The sequence below is a fragment of the Palaemon carinicauda genome, chromosome 24 (genome assembly GCF_036898095.1).
Source record: "Palaemon carinicauda isolate YSFRI2023 chromosome 24, ASM3689809v2, whole genome shotgun sequence".
NCBI classification, from domain to species: domain Eukaryota; kingdom Metazoa; phylum Arthropoda; class Malacostraca; order Decapoda; family Palaemonidae; genus Palaemon; species Palaemon carinicauda.
The window spans coordinates 2,928,744-2,946,422 of record NC_090748.1 but is presented as its reverse complement, the minus strand read 5'-3'; the positions used below and the strand labels follow the sequence as shown (position 1 = coordinate 2,946,422).

At 42.2% G+C, this 17,679-nt stretch overlaps 1 protein-coding gene and 1 pseudogene across 2 annotated transcripts in view; both read left to right on the top strand.

Annotated features, from left to right (window-relative positions):
- LOC137618038 (guanine nucleotide-binding protein-like 1) overlaps window positions 1-17,679 on the top strand; it is an 83,552-nt gene that overhangs the window by 18,912 nt on the left and 46,961 nt on the right. For both annotated transcript variants that reach the window (XM_068347958.1, XM_068347959.1), the window contains exons 3-4: window positions 2,465-2,579; window positions 4,042-4,393. In XM_068347958.1, the coding sequence (XP_068204059.1) occupies window positions 2,465-2,579; window positions 4,042-4,393 (467 nt within the window). The remainder of the gene's footprint in view (window positions 1-2,464; window positions 2,580-4,041; window positions 4,394-17,679) is intronic.
- On the top strand, window positions 17,099-17,217 carry LOC137618556 (5S ribosomal RNA; annotated as a pseudogene).

Sequence of the window (17,679 nt, the reverse complement as noted above, 5' to 3'; positions counted from 1 at the left end):
CCAATGTTATTCTACTTAATTTTTTTTAGAACTTCGAAATAAATGAAAAAACGTTTTCCTTTATGATGCCGCCTGAAACGGAAACCTTCCATTTGTTTACTGTACGCTCCATCTTCGATCATAATAAACAAACGAACGCATTAAACACACAGGATTAAAGTGATAACTATTGATATTAAAAGCATTTAGTAAACATTATGTTATCACAAATATTTCACTTACCGTATCCATATAAATTCCTAAATTCGTAGCAAAGCGGGAAAACTTTTTTTCATACGTTTAATCAACAATAGCAAAGAGCCGCTATTAACAGTATGGTAATTTACGATAATTCTAAACTGTTACGAAAGATAATTGTCCTTTCCATATCCAAAATACTTTTCTTAGCTGCAGTTATAAGTCAACTTGTACCCACCTCAATTATGGAACCATTTGGAAAAAGGTAAAAGAAGAAAAAAGTCCTAGGCCTGTTTTTCAAGTCATCGAATAATTAGGTTACCGCTAGAACGTTCTATATGATAGAGATGGTGCGAGATTGGAGAAGTAAGGAAAATTAAATCATGCTTGATTTTTAATAAAACTGAACTTTGTGAAACAACAAAGATTTCATTTGTTAGAGAGATAGAGAGAGGTGAGAAATGAGCGGGGTAGCGAAAGGTATCCTAGAGAGAGAGAGAGAGAGAGAGAGAGAGAATGATGGTTTAAAATGTACTAAACAATAAATATAATAGGTTATAAGACATTGGTGCTTACGTAATATTAACTATAGATGGTTTGAATAAGTTAAGAAATGGTATAAAAATTGCTTTTTTATTGTATTCGTACACTCATATTCTTGAGAGCGAGAGCTGGACATCAGCTGATCTGATCACAGCCAAAAGTTAAAAAAAAATAAGTCAGCAATACTCGATTTATAAAACATTTCCGAAATTTAAAACAAAAGTACAGGGTTTTCTTAAAGCACAATAAACTATTTAAATAGTAGCAGTTTTCTAGAATAAAGTGAAGTTTCCTAAAAATAGTGGTTTGCTGACAAAATCGGATGTCATATTTTCAGCTACGATTGAATTGGATTTATACTCGGTATAAATTTTTTTGTTTCATGTTTAATTGACGCTTTTTAATAAAACCTATTTTGGGTTCTTCATCCACAGTATATGTAAGTATTGTATAACACCGGAGAGAGAGAGAGAGAGAGAGAGAGAGAGAGAGAGAGAGAGAGAGAGAGAGAATCAGCTGTTGAAATCGAATGTCATGTTTTTGTTTCTTGTACCACTTGAAGCAAAGAATGTTAATTTCATTTTGGTCTCTCTCTCTCTCTCTCTCTCTCTCTCTCTCTCTCTCTCTCTCTCTCTCTCTCTCTCTCCCTCTCTCTCTCTCTCTCTCTCTCTCTCTCTCTCTCTCTCTCTCTCTCTCTCTCTCTCTCTCTCTCTTTCGGAGAGGATTTTATAATTACACCTTGTATTATACAAAACAAATCATTGTAAAGCAAATCTATACTGTTAAGAAGATGACAAAATATTGCTGACTTGTTACCGAAATTTACGCTATTCACTGCCGATTAACGAACCCAGCCTACGTGTGAAAATCTTGAATACCCACAGGGAAAACTAAAGCTTTTATATATTCTATACTAAATAAAAATAATGCTTGAATATACCTTCATTAACAATACCATTAAAATTATCGAAAGTTTAGAGAAAGATAAAGATTGCCGAGAATGTAACCACAATTACTTACATTTTGTCAGCTGGATTTGCATAGTTAAAAGTTGATTTCATTGTTGATATGGAATTTTTTCCTGAATTAGGCTATTTATTATGAAATTATGTTAATAAAATGTAAGATAAATATCATTTGGTAAAATTTATTATCAAGCATTGTATTTAGGGCTACCAATATACCTAAAAAGACAATAGATTTAATATATTTTGTAGTGCTTGACTTGTAGACTTTGAACAGCTTTGCAGAAAAATTTTTTTTTTCTTTAAACTACCGACCGTATAAATGGGGAATCGCATAATTCGAACACACATAATTCGGGACCCTACTGTAGTAATGTATATAATGGATTAATAATGAAAGTTTTGTGTTTATAAAATTAAATTCCTTTATTTTTATAGATTGAAATAACAACAAAGCTGAATTATATTTCAAGTTAATTAGGGTTTGCTGAAATTATTTACTTATTAATGGGGTAAAACTAGAACACGCAAAATTAAAGAAGTTGTTCTACTACTTCAAAAAAACTGGTCCTCTGCAATTATACAAATCCTTTATTACACAGAAACGAGCACTGACAAAAATAGAGATTTTAAAGCAATATATCTTTTAAAATAGCTAAATATTGCTGGGTATTTTTTTTCCAAGGTCATATAAAGAACTGAATTTTCATGTGTTAAGTTATAAGTCCTTTGAGCATTCATAAAACTGCAATATATTTTCCTTTGGCTTTTCATGAAAGAAAGCGATGATTTCCACACAACTGAAGCTACTATTGCATCACCCGAAGAGGCTATGGATTATCAAGAAGTTATGGCCATCAATTACCAACCTGGCAGAAATCAAAGAGTTAATAGGTAAGTAAATGGCCAAGAACACAATTGATAAGTACAGTACATAGACATAGATAATTTGGGTTGACTCATTTGATTGATTGATTGATTATTAGGTATTATCTGGCATCGTAACAGCAAAGGTCATTGATGCCATAGAATATAGTTAACGAATATTATGCATCTTATTTCAACTCATGATTAAATCTTATTAAATAAACCAGTATCCATAAGAAATTTAAAAAGGCAATCCACATTGCATTCAGGTCCCAAAATTTTAGATAGTATATAAAAGCCACTGCTATCCTTACAATTATGAAAATGGCGTATTTTCTCAGTCAAGTAACTTGGACACTCGGTTGACTCATTTCATGTTCCCAATTTATTAACCCTTCTACCCCCAATGGACGTACTGGTACGTTTCACAAAACTCATCCCTTAACCCCCATGGACGTACCGGTACGTTGTTGTAAAAAGCTGCTATTTGCATTTTTTTTTTTTTTTTTTTTTTTTTTTTTTTTTTGCATATTTTTGATAACTTATGAGAAACTTCAGGCATTTTCCAAAATAATGAGACCAACCTGACCTCTCTATGACAAAAATTAAGGCTGTCAGCGCAATCTAAAAAAAAGAATATTGCAAAACGTGCTTGAAAAAGAAAAACGCCTGGGGGTTAAAGGTTGGAAAGTTCCAAATAGATTTTTTATTAAATAATTATTCAATTTTAAATAGTTCATCTTATTTCCTCCTAGCTCTTTTAGTCAAGTTTGAGTCATTGGGCTGCATAGTCTCCCCCTTTTTAATAGATAGGTAATTTCTATGATGATTTTCCATGTGACACCAGTTTCAGCAAAAAGGATTAGTAGCTCTTTTGTATTTTGATATTTGGTTGCAGGTCTTTGAACACTTTCATAGTATGTTATTATATCACAAAGTTATACAGAATTCCATGACTAATGGACGCTGGTTCAGCCTTAACATGTACAGTGGTTCTACAATGAGTGTATTAAGAGGGAAAGGTATACGATGTTGAGAGAGGAATTTTGCAAATTTTATAGTATAGTTTATAAGCTCTTATGTAGTTGATACTGTATTTTGTTTAATGACTCAAAGTTAAGCATAAATTTTATCATTAAAATTGTTTCAATGATTAATATAATATAGGTTTAATGTGTTTTCTGGTTAAGGCACAAGATCATTCAATACATTATAAAGATCTATGATGTCCTAATATTTGTGCTTTTTTATTTTGTATTTTTAAATGTGTTCTTTGGTACCATATGATACAATGGCTTCTATTAAAAAAAAAAAAAATGACTGAATGGAGGGGTAATGTAGTTTTAAAAATTTCAGACTTGAAGCCTGGTGCTGTACTGCATTTGAAAATATACAAAGTAAAATATTGTTTCAAGGATTTTAGGTCTAAACAATCGTGGATATATTCTCCACCAATGTGAGCTAAAGTAAATTTTCTTGTCTTTTTCAGATACAATTTAAAATTCAGAAAGGAAACAGCTGCTGATAAAGAGAAGCGAAGAGCTCTTCATAGTCAGCCAATAGATTTCTTATCAGAAAGCGAAATGGAAGCTGGTACAGAACATTTTTATCCTCCTGGTTTAAGTTATCCATCCAGACCTCCATGGCGAGCAAACATGTCTAAAGAGGAATTAGACATGAATGAAAATAAACACTTTCGACTATTTTGTGAAAAAATTGACAAAGAATTTTCAAAAGCTGATCTTAGCATGTATGAACTGAACTTGGAAACTTGGCGACAACTATGGAGGGTAACAGAAATGTCTGATATTCTTCTGATTATTGTAGATGCCAGATTTCCAGTAAGTATACAACCTAAAATATTCACTTGATAAAACATTTCATTTAGTTATTGATTTTCCAGAAGTATAACAATTTTGTAAAATTCTGTCCTTGAATACCATATTTGTTCCAACACGGAGTACTTACCTCGAACCACTTTCTTAGGACTATCTGGGATCTCCTCCCTTTCCGACCAAGAAATTTGCGTAGTCCCCCCTATCTCCGGTTTCCCTTGTCGGGTCCCTCCGTGGCGGATGGATACGTGCCCTGAGGCGACCCGGGGTCAGCGCGTGGGTGCGCTACTGGGTCTTTGTCGTTAGTAAGCATCTGGTCGCGGCGTAGATAACATCTCGCCACTCTCTCTCACATCCCGTTCGACCCACCATTGTGTTCCACGTGTTCCCTTTGTGTTTTCCCGTTCCTATCCCTTCCTTGTGTTACTTGTGTTGCTTGTGGTTGCCCTTATGGAATCCCAACGCCGTTGTCCCGGTGCCAAGGCCGGTAAGTCATGCGGGGCATGGCTCTTTAAGGTGAACATCGATCCGCACACGTTGTGCACCACGTGTCGAGACAGAGTGTGCTCGCCTGCTTCCACGTGTCCCATATATTTCCACGTATAAGATGACCTGTAGATAAGACCAGGTCAAATTTTAATTAATTTAGGTCTTCTATTGTATAAGATAGTTGAATTACAAATCTATCAGTGTATAGGCTAGCTTTTGCTATATCCTTAGCAATCCAAAATAAATAAAATAAGGGTAATTTTATATCATGCTTTTTCTAAACACCGCCAAAATTGGAAACCGTTGTTTTGTTTACGTTTTATCGCCAATCATAATGAACAAACAAATGCACGTACACATCTGTTTGAAGGTTGGCTTCTGTAGCAACAGATACAGTATCTACCAAATGTGGATCATGAAATGTGGATATTAGTAATATTGTTTTAGCTACCTTATCCCTAGAAATTCAAATAAATGAAATAAAGGTGATTTTATAACATATATTTTCTAAATTCGCTGCCTAGAATAAAAACCATTGTTTACTTTATGTTTCATTGCCGATCATAGCGAACAAAAGAATGTATTTATACATCTAAGTGATAACTAATTATACTAAGAGCTTCAAGTGAATATGATATAATTACAACTACAATATTTTACCCTTCGGTTTTTTTGCGTTTGGTCAACAATAACAACCACCACTAATGACAGCATGATAATTTATGATAATTTTACGATCTTGTGATTGTTTTAAACTGTTACACACGATAATTGTATATTCCATTTCCAAAATATTTTTCCTAATTTCAGTTGTAAGTCAGTTTAATTTCGTATGAGCTTGTATTCACATTAATTATGGAACCACTAGCAAAAAGAGGAAAGTACGAGGGTGGTTTTAAATTAAAAGTTATGCAAGCAGCCAAGGAATCAAACAATTGTGTTGCCGCAAAATCGTTTGATATGACCGAGAAAATGGGAGATTGAAGAAAGTGAGGAAGATTTGAATTATGATGGATTTTTAATGAATAATGAATATTATGCTATTTCATTATTCATAATTTTTATTAAAGTTGAGACCTGCATTATATACAGTGAGCCCTCGTTTATCGCGGTAGATAGGTTCCAGACCCGACCGCGATAGGTGAAAATCCGCGAAGTAGTGACACCATATTTACGTATTTATTTAACATGTATATTCAGACTTTTAAAACCTTCCCTTGTACGTAGTACTGTTAACAAACTACCCTTTAATGTACAGAACACTTAATGCATGTACTACAGTACCCTAAACTAAAACAGGCACAAATATTAAAGGCGATTTTATATCATGCGTTTCCTAAACACGCCAAAAAGCACGATAAAAAATGGCAATCAATGTTTTGTTTACGTTTATCTCTGATCATAATGAAGAAACAAACGCATTTACACATCTGTGTATAGATTAGTTTTTGCATCGATTATATTGATTATTCAGTACAGTATGTTGATTTTGTTATTTACCAATGTTTTACTTAATTTTTCTTAGGACTTCCAAATGAAATGTTTTTCTTTATGACGCTGCCTAAAACGACGGCGTCATAAAGTACGCTCAGTAAACAAACGAAGGCATTTAACGCGCATGATGAAAGTGATAAATAATGATAAACACAGTAAAAGCTTTTAAGATGTGTTACAGTATTACAAATATTATTTACCGTATCTATATAAAATCATACAGTACATACGTAGCAAAGCAGGAAAACAATTTACGAGAGAGAGAGAGAGAGAGAGAGAGAGAGAGAGAGAGAGAGTTGTTTTACGTACGTACAGTAAATGTAAATTTTAAACAAAAAAATATGATAGGTTATAACATGTATATTCAGACTTTTAAAACCTTCCCTTTAACTTAATGCATACTAAACTAAAACAGGCACAAATATTAAAATGTTAGAATATTAAAGTAAAGAATAAAGATTGTTACTGTACTCACCACGAAAGAAGTTGAAGAAAAACTTGAATGATGATGGCGATGAATTTGCTGCACAGTAGAAATGATGATGATGAAGCTGATGATGTCTTCTACTGTGCAGCCAATGATAGTATTTTACGTCTCTTCAGACGGAGGTGTCTTTTCCTGGGACACCTCTTCAACTTCTTCCTGAGACACCTCTTCAACTTCTTCCTGAGACACTTCTTCAATTTCTTCCGAAGGCGTACTAGCAGGAGGAACTGGCTCTTATTTGCGAGGCTGGAAGAACATTGTGATCGGAAGTTGCTGCCGCTGCTTCTTTTTTCGCTCGAAGAGCATCCTGTAGGGAGTCATGTCGTCATCGATCTTGTTGCGACATTTCTTTCAACTCCTTCGCATGGTTGCAGACCTTGGCAAGCCGTTCTAATGTTAAGCCCGTTTCTTCGACATTTTCTTGGGTCTCTTCGTGCGTTTCACTCTCTTCTTCACTGGCCGATTTCGTCAGGTCTTCTAGGTCTGCGTCAGTTAGCGGCTGGGAATGGCAGTCCAACAACTCGTCGATGTCTTCAGTCGTCATATCGCCAAACCTGTCACCTTCAATTATCGCAGCCAACTGCACAGATTTGCGTATTGCAGAGTGTTGAATTTCAGACGGTGTAAATCCCTCGTCGTCGTAAACAATCTGGGGCCACAACTTCTTCCAGCTCGCATTAATGGTTGCAGGTTTCATTTCTTACAGTGTACTTCCGCCAGTACGCCTTCAAATTGAAATTTTTATCTTCATCTTCTTGGGCAGCATCCACACACGCAACGAGGTCCGCCAAGGTATTTTTCGTGTAGAGGGCCTTGAACGCCCTGATAAGCCCCTGGTCCATCGGTTGAATTAATTACGTGGTGTTGGGTGGCAGGAACTCAACCTGAATGCCCTCATGCGACAGGTCAGTTGCGTGTCCACCAACGTTATCCATAAGGAGAAGGATCTTGAATGGCAAGCCCTTCTCTAAGAGATATTTGCTGACTTGCGGGATAAAACACTGGTGGAACCAGTTGGAGGTCAGCATCTTCGTAATCCATGCTTTTTGATTATGCATCCAGTGCACGGGAAGGAGATTCTTATTTTTATTTTTCAAAGCGCGAGGATTTTTCGACTTGTAAATAAGCCCCGGCTTTAGCAAAAATCCAGCAGCATTGCCACATATCACGAGGGTTACGCGATCTTTGAACGCTTTAAAGCCAGAGGCTTTGGCTGCTTCTTTGAACATTAAAGTTCGCGACGGCATTCTCTTCCAAAACAAGCTGGTCTCATCCATATTAAACACTTGTTCCGGCTTGTATCCACCTTCAGCGATAATGTTCTTGAACGTCTCGTTCGCGTAAGTTGCAGCAGCGGCAGTGTCAGCGGAAGCAGCCTCGCCATGCTGGGAAACGCTTTTCAGGCCGAAGCGTTTCTGAAACTTCGCGAACCATCCTTTGCTGGCGGAAAAACGTTGTTTCTGAGGCTGGAAATCAGTGGATGTCCCTGGTTGAGGTTCATCTACATCATCTTCTTCAGCATGGTCGCCATCGTCGTCTTGAGGTTCCTTTGCCGCAAAATTCTCATACAAGCTCAAAGCCTTGGTTCGGATGGTGTTTGTATCCCAGGCTATGTTCTTCTTCCGGCAGTCGGCAATCCACACTGCAAAAGCACCTTCCATGCGTACGATCGTTTTGTTACGCGTGGTAACGACTCGCTTCGCTGATCCTATAAAGGTGATGGTATCCGTCTTTCTAATGTTCGCCTCGTCCTTCTTGATGTAGCGAACGGTGGATTCGTTCACTCCAAAATGGCGGGCTGCGGCCGCGTAACTTCTGCCCTCTTTTAACATATCAAGAAGCGTCACCCTCTCAGCAATCGTCATCATCTTTCGGTGGCGTTTAGGCTCACTACCAGCCTTAGTAGAAGCAGAACGCTTGGGAGCCATTGTACAGTAGGGTTTAACAGAAAGTTCAACAAAAAGTTCAACTTAAAACAGTCACGCACAGCACAGATTAAAGTTCACAATAATGTAGCAGTATCTACCCGGCAAGAGAGCGGCGAACGAAGTGGCCGCGAAAAGATGCTGGAGATTGGAGAAGCGGTCAAAACACCAATCACAGGCTAGATTACAAAACTTGGGTTCTGATTCGTCATCTATCAGCGCTTGAACCAATCACAATCCGTCTTATATGCTACGTAGTAGTTACCAATTCAAAGTACAAGGTACCCTACGTATACAGTACAGCTTTACGTACGCCATTTTACGCTTGTTTTGTTGTAGGATATGTCTCTCACTCTCTCTCTCTCTCTCTCTCTCTCTCTCTCTCTCTCTCTCATCACTGTTTTTGTTTCTTGTCCTATTGTGTGTTTTATTGGATCTCTCTCTCTCTCTCTCTCTCTCTCTCTCTCTCTCTCTCTCTCTCTCTCTCTCTCTCTCTCTCTCTCTCTCATCACTGTTTTTGTTTCATTTCTCATTCGATGTGTGTCAATCTCTCTCTCTCTCTCTCTCTCTCTCTCTCTCTCTCTCTCTCTCTCTCTCTCCTCTCTCTCTCTCTCTCTCTCTCTCTCTCTCTCTCTCTCATCACTGTTTTTGTTTCATTTCTCATTCTATGTGTGTCAATCTCTCTCTCTCTCTCTCTCTCTCTCTCTCTCTCTCTCTCTCTCTCTCTCTCTCTCTCTCTCTCTCTCTCTCTCGTACGCTTATTCGAGATGTGATTATTGCAACAAAGAATATTATTGGATGCAGTACTACGTACGTATACATACAAAAGATTCATGGAAAAGATGCACATCCATTACATTTGTAGTACAATAGTAGCCATCAGCAGCCTTACACCATTCTAATACGGTATGACTGCATCTGATTTGCGTTTCAGGTTCGATTTAATTTTACTACGTACTGTATACAGTACTGAATTATCGTATGATCACATTCTCTTTTCGTGTTTTATTTCTTTCTGTACTGAATTATATGTCATATGTAATGCAATGAACAATCAGTAAGAGCAGATATTACTAATTACAGTATTAATGGAATTACAGGTAACGAAATATCGTATTTGGGGTCTTCATATATCGCGGTATTTTCGAAATTTCCGGAAAATCCGCGATATGTTTATATATATAGGTTATGAAAAAAATCTGCGAAGTGGTGAATCCGCGATGGTCGAACCGCGAAGTAGCGAGGGCTCACTGTACAGGAGGCGTGCCATACTGTTGCACAGTAGAGGGTTTGCCGTAGGAATATTATGCTAATTTAGTTATTATTACTACTGTTATTAACACTACCGTTAAAATTATCGAAATGTTAAGGAAAGAGAAAGATAAAGGTTAGCGAGAATGTTACTTTATTACTCTGTTTACATTTTCTTAGCTGGACTCTCATAGGTAAAAGTTGATTTCATTGTTGATATTGAATTTTTCCTCAAATAGGCTATTTATCATGAACTTATGCCAATAACATGCAAGGTTAATGTTAACCTCAATGCTGAACGTCTGTGTGATCTCCAGTGAAGCCGGAGATTCGGTGAAAACGGACCGTAATAATGAAACTGTGATTAATCATGAAAAAGGTTCGTGTGCATAAGGTCGAAGCCGGAGTCTGAGTGCCGGGTTTCATCGTTGCACTCCAAATATCTAACTAGTTCCCAACCCAATGAGTATCCATTATAGCAGAGTATAACTCAAGGCGGTGAACGTTCCGAAGAGAACGGAACTACGGGTGGCGGCATAAAGCGATCCCAAAATTATGACTCATACACTAACGGAACCTATTAATAATGCTAGCTATATTAACAGTAACCACATCAATAAAACGTAAATACCATCAAACGTAATATCATAAACCCGGAGAAGAAGAGGAGGCCGGGAGGCCGGGATAACTCGTGAGCGTATAAAACGGAAAACGGGAAATCCACCTCTCCTTACTCGAGCTTAAGAAAGAAAACGAGAGAAAGGGTAACTCGTAACTGTAGTAACAGAACACGAGAACTCCATACTCACGCTCTCATGGTTACATTACAAAGAACCAAAAGCACACAATAATATGATATAAGAATAATGATAAACTTGTAATAACCAAGAACTAAGAATAACGACATCGTAACAAATAAATATAAAGATATAGTCTAAAACGACCACCTTCCCGAGGCGTGTACGAAAAATATAACAAAGGCAAGAACGTTATTCTTCGTTCGTTCAAATTGGACTTGCTAGCAAACAAATACCATAGTAAAAGCAATAATAAAATAATGATAATAATAATGGTCATAAAACGTAAGTGATATAACCTAGATGACAGAGTACCAGATGGGCAATATTAACTTGAAATACTAGCGAAGCGAACAAATCCAACATGGCTGCCATCACCGAGGAAGGCCAAGCCGCTTCCAAAATTAAAATCCACATTACTGGAAAGAGAACAAATGCCCTGTACTGAAAAAAGCTGTCAAAACAAACTATGGTACTTAACATTGGTAAAGGTGAAGTAGCAGCGTCAGTCATGATGAATTAACGACAAACACTTGAAAAACACCGAGCACAAAAAAAATACGACTATGCGGGCAATTCCAAAACAGAAGAATGACCTAGAGGGCGTTCGTGTTGGGTGACGGTGGCGTGGTCCAAGTGTGGTTTCTGGGGCCTTTGTTACGGCCCTTCCCTTTGATGAAGGAATTATCTAAATGGAAGACAGCCTGTGAATAGTGGTTTTCATACGCCCCTGATGTATACACGACACCCACGAGGTGCTCGCGCGAGGGTAGTAACCTCTGCATTCCATGCTTTTATCTTTCTCTGGTATATTTGGAAGATTTATATCAGAAAAGTGTAAAGAAGGACTCTTTTCACCGGGCGTCACAGGTCTCTCCCCAGAAATAGATTTTTCCTTCGTCAAAATCCCTTGTTTACCTGTATTATCGGTTATTGTACCGAGGCTTAAGGTAGCCTACCTGTAAACATCACTTGGAATTCAAGGTGGGATTTTCATATCGGTTGTATAAGACGACCGCCAATTTTCAGGGGGGAATTTTAGGATTCAAGTGTCGTTTATACGCGGATATATGGGGTAAATTGAAACTTTCTCCTGGTTTAAAGTACTGTATCCTAATACAGTTTTTGATTAGCACTGAAAGTTGTTATTTTAGATTCCTAACACATTTAAAAAGCTGGCAGTTACATAAGACTATGATTAAAATAATTTTAATTTTTCTTGTAGGACCTGAGAAAGTAATAACCCTGTACTGGTTTTTTTATGTTATTTCATAAGTTACAATGTTTTGTAGTTCGCAAAGACTTTACTGCTGAAGGCTAGAACAGGGAGTCCAATATGACTTGAAATACCAAAGAATTATTGTCTTCCCTGTCCCAGGGCCAGTGTTTCAATGTGTAAAGCATGGGCTCGGTTTGTATAAGGGAGAACCATGTGTTCAGGTTCTATAGAACCTATCTCAGTACCTCTAGTGTTGAGATATGTCATCACCGAAACTGGAACTAATGTTGGGGACAATACTTCTTGGGAGCTTTGTATGCCTGTAGCCACCATCTTTAGTTTTTGTCCTAAATAATCGACATGATTACCAAGCTTCATTATTTGTGAGTGACTGCATCTCCTGTTGAGCAATGTAATAGTAAATCATGCTTTGGATTAGTTGTTCACTATTCTTAGTGATGAGTTAATGTAGTAAAAGTGTTTATTTGTTCCGTAACTAAAATACAAACCACGCTATTTACATTGGGTTTACCTTTTAGCGTAGCTGAAATGGCGAGCCATTAGAATTTAACGAGGGTGTATTACCCCCGCGCTAGTTAGCGGGGGTTAGGGGAGTGGTAGCTAGCTACCCCTCCCCCCTCACACACTGGTGAATTGCTTCATTTTCACTTTTGGCTCGGACATGGACAGACGTCTGTCTTTGTCCTCGCTTGGCAGCCATTGTTTGTTTTGTCTTTACTTGATCACTTACTTTTCTTTTACTCAATATATATGTAAACATTTTCTCATGTTTATGTATATATTTGAGTATAGAAATCAGTAAGTTTCCTTTTCATAGTTTGTGCTTTGTGTGTAGTGTAAGATATCTCCGTGGAGCCCTCGGCAGTTAGGCCACCATGGTGTAATTTCATGGGTCGCGATCGAGTTTGACTTCGGTCTTTCTCTCTCTCTCTCTTGAGGTCATTCACCCTTTTACTACGTTACTTTTACTACGCCTTTGTAGCTTCCTTCCCGTGTGGTGGGGGGGTTACTACGCCGTACGTTTTGTCTCAATTAGTTTATTAATCTAATTGTGTTTGTTGATTTTTCTGCTTTGTTGAACGATTCCTTTCGGGGTTTTCGTTCTGTCTTGGTGTTCATTCATTTTTAAATTACATAATTACATAGTTACATAATTATAATTGTTATAATTCTGTGTTGGTTACAGCTCTCCTTCCGTGAGTGTAAGTGGTTGTGGGGGCACGTGCCTGTTGTGTAATTCTTGTGTTCCTTTCCCTCGGGATTCCTCTTCGGAGCCTTCCCGGGGGAATGAATGTTAACTAATGTTTTTTGTTTTATTTTTTTACAGTTACCGATCTAGTTCGTTTCTGTAATGTGACAACGGAGTGAGCTGTCTTGTTGAGGCCTGGGGATTCGGCTGTTGCTGCCTCCCCTATAGATCTTCGTCAGGGGCGTGTTTCCTTCTCCTGGAAGTACTCCCGTGACGATTGGCAGCTCTCCAGTTCATTTTAGAACAATCAGGAGGCTCGCCTCCTTGGGTGGGTAACTTTCCTTCCGAGGGAAGTTTTTCCTGCCCAGGCTTGAGTTTTTCCCCTTTTGGAGGGTTCTTCTCTTGCCTTTTTTTCATGCGACTATGCTCTTGATGCTGAGCGGTCGCACCTGCAGTTACGCTCAAGGGGCTGGGCAACTGCAGGAGCCCCTCTTCGGAGGATTGCTCCTTTTAGGTCACTGGCTGACCCGTCTCTTCTATGAAGTGTTTCTCTTTCGTTCGCGAGAGAGTACACTCATAGAGACTCCTCTTCGGAGGACTCTTCTGCTGTTGTTGCTGTTGGCCGCCTTCGCCGTAAGGCTCACCGTCCGCTACGTCGTAAGGGCCTCCCATCTCCCTATAAGGGTGCTAAGAGGCGCCTCTTTGAATCTCCGCCCCTGGTGCAGATGGACAGCAGTCTGACCTCGTCTTCCGACTGGCAACGGTCTTCCCGACGGACACGGTCTTCCGACGGACATCAGTCTCCCGATGGACAGACAACGGTCTTCCGACGGACTTCAGTCTCCCGACGGACAACGATCCCTTCGGGGCAAAGGGTTGCCTCCCACGGGGGTGCTTCCCTTGTGTGTCAGGGTTCCCCTGCGCGCCCTTCTGCTGTGTTTTCTCCTGCTCAGTGTTAGCGCACAGGCGCTCTCCTGCTCAGTGTTAGCGCACAGGCTCTCTCCTGCTCATCAGCGCTTTCCTGATCGCTAGCGCTCTCCTGTTCAACGTTCGCCCTTGCGATCTGGAACTTCGGTTCAGGTCTTGGACAAGGACTCTTCTTCTACGCACAGGCTTCCACGCGTTGCCTTCTGCTCGCCAGCGATCACCAGCTCACCAGCGACCACAGACGCGTCAACGTTCGCCTGCTTGTCAGCGATCTCCTACGCGTCAAAGATCGCCATCGATCTGCCACGCGTGTCAGTTCCCCTGGACACCATCAGTAGCGATCTAGCGCTCGCCTGCTGTGGACCATGATCTCCGGTAGCTGAGTCTTGCCGTAGATCTTCCTCCTGCTCGCCAGCGCTCACCTTTACTTCTGTCCTTCTATCGCCAGCGCACATCTGCGCGCCCTTTTCTGCCACGCACCAATGGGCGCCAACGGTTTTTTCTGACCGTCTAGGTTCGCCTGATTAACAGCTTGCTTCAGCGCTCACCTTCCTGATGCACCTGCGCGCCTTCTGTTAGCGCGATGCGCGCTAACCATCACTAGTCTCTCGCGTTAGCGATTCTTCGCCTGCGCGCTAGCGTTTTGTTAACGCACCACCGCTCGCCGACGCGCCATCGCTTGCCAACGCTCCTTCACTCGCCTACGGGCTATCGCTCGCCAGAACGCGCCATCGCTCGTCAACGCGCCATCGCCCGCCTACGCGTCATCGGTCTCCCGACCGCCTGCGCTCACCCGCACGCCCACGTGCCTGCGCGTCCACACGGCCATGTGCCCGCGCGACCGCACGCCCACGTTCCCGCGCACCTACGCTCATGCGCGACCGCGCACATGCTCTCCAATGTTCGCCCGCGCGCGAACCAACGGTATTCCGTCGCGCGAACGGACTGTTTTCCGTCGCGCGGACCGAGGGTGTTCCGTCGCGCGGACCGAGGGTGTTCCGTCGCGCGGACCGAGGGTGTTCCGTTGCGCGGACCGAGGGTGTTCCGTCGCGCGGACCGAGGGTGTTCCGTCGCGCGGACCGAGGGTGTTCCGTCGCGCGGACCGAGGGTGTTCCGTCGCGCGGACCGAGGGTGTTCCGTCGCGCGAACCTACGGTGTTCCATCGCGCGAACGTCGGCTTGATTCCTGCAGTATCCATTGCTCGCCTACGGGTCATCGCTCGCCAACCACCAGCTCTCGCCCTTCCTCGCGTACTTTCGTTTGCGTTCCTGCGTGCCCGTGCATGGGCGCTTCCACGTTCGGCCACGCGCAAACCATTGATTTACCATCGCGCGAGCGCCAGGACGATTGCGACCGCGATTCCCATTGGGGTTTTGCAACATGACCAGCCTGGCGAGTCTTCTGAAGCGTATTTCCAGAACACGGCCTCACCCCGTAAACGCAGAGCATGGCACTTGCAAGAGCAGGAAGAATCTTCAGGGAGGTCTGAGCAACATTCTTCTTTCCAGAACCTGGGTTAGCCCTTCCCCGTCATTCCCTGGAGGGGTTTTGCCAGGGAGCTTTCCATTCGAGATTTCTCCATCGGCCAAGGGGTGACTTGTTTACCCCTTCCTTTTCTCCATCTCGTGAAAGGGGCTTACCAGGTCCTTTCCCTCCTCGGTTGCGACCCGAGGTTTTGTACAAGGAAGCTCCAGGAAGATCATGGGAACTTTCCTCCTCTCGGGCTCAAACACCTTGGCTTTTCATCGCCAAGTTTCGAACTTGCAGGCAAGCTCGATGTTGGACCATCTGGACGCATTGACCGAGGGCTTCCTCTCGGGTGTCTCATCCGTGGATGTTGACAATCTCAGACACCCTTCCATCCTTGGGAAGAGCTTGTTTGTGCCCAAGGACAGAGACATAGACAGCGGTTGTGCGGAGGAAGTCGACTTCCGTTTTCACTCCTCCAAGGCGCTTTCTTCCAGACCCTGCAGGGCTCCAGCGCCTCTTTCTTTCAGCCTCGTCGGCCTAAGTTATCGGACCGGCTACGACAACTAAAACAAGGTGTCCAATAGCAGTCCCCTCCTGTCAGGAACAGGTAGCACAGGAGGCTCTCCCCGGGGGGCATAATCCTTGAGGGAGCGGCAGAGTTCACGAACTCTAGGATTGGCAACCCCCCCTTGCAGATCTCACGCTGGGAGGATGCCTAAGGTTACTCATCCGGATAACAGCTTCCCGATGCCGATTCCTGCACGATCTCCGTGATCAGCCAAGGATATCGCGCCTGCCGTCTCTGTCAGCGAATTCAGTGTCACTGAACCTCTATGCCATGGGGTCGGCAAGAGTTTTGCCCGTTTGGGCAGAATGATCCATGCCTTAGGAGAAGGTCCTCCATAAGATTGTCGACGGCTTCACCCCCTGGCTTCTTCAGTCGATCCTTTCTCGTAGGAAAGCATCTGAGACGGGAATTCTGTAGTCGACCTCTCAGCTCTGATCAAGTTTGTCGAACAGACTTCGTCCAGCGTGGAACAGCAGAATCGATCAGACTGGTAACGAGGCGACAGGACTCCTTAGGCCCTGGATCGGAAGGACGGGTACTTTCAGTTTCCATTCCATCCATCTTCCAGGAAGCTCTTGGAATTCAGCCTAGACTACAGGTGTTCCTGCTTAAGATGCAGTGTGGCGATCCCGCCGTGGCATCGCAGGTTTTTTCCCCAGAGAACTCTCCCTGCTTTCCTCATGGCCCCTCAGGAGCAGGCTTCCGCCTCCTTCGCCTTTTGAAGGTATGGTCAACTCCGGTAGGCTCGGGTTCGACCTTCTTCAATGCAGGGACAAGCTTCCGGATCCTTACCATGAGTGGGGGTTCATGGTAATTTGCTAGGAGCCTTCTCTACTTCTGCCTCAACATCTGGAGTATCTAGCCATGATATTGAGTCAACGGCCTTACCACGTTGGAAACCCCGCTTCTCGTCCGTCCAGCGAGGTTAAGCAACGTCGGGTCTGGTCGGTACTTGGATGGGTGACCGCCTGGGGACGCCAGATTCTGTTGCCGCCTCCTCCGAGCCTTCCCTTCAGTTGACTGTGGCAAGGCTGAGGAGAGTCGCAGTACCTGTTCTCAGTCAAGCAGAGCTTTCAGCCCTACCTTGGAACGTTTCCTAGGTCTCTTTTTCTCATTGACCCGTCTAAAGTTCCGAACGGTCGCCTCAGGATAAGTTCCCTGTGGGGCTGCCCAAGTTCCGGTGGTTTCAAAGCATCGATTAACCGGACTTTCTGGACCCTATGGGACCAGCGGAGCGATTAGACCTGCAAGTGGTGTTGACCTATGGAACCTCTTGATGGGAGTGGATATTCTCGTCCTTTCCCCACATTTTTTATGCTGTTCTCGGACTCGTCAAAGAAAAGGGGGGGGGGGGGGCATGTTCCGGTTCAGGCCTATGGTCAGGACCTGAAGGATACCTCTCCATCATTCAGGCAGACTTAGGGGCCGTAGTCTGGCCCCTCTACAGATCCTACA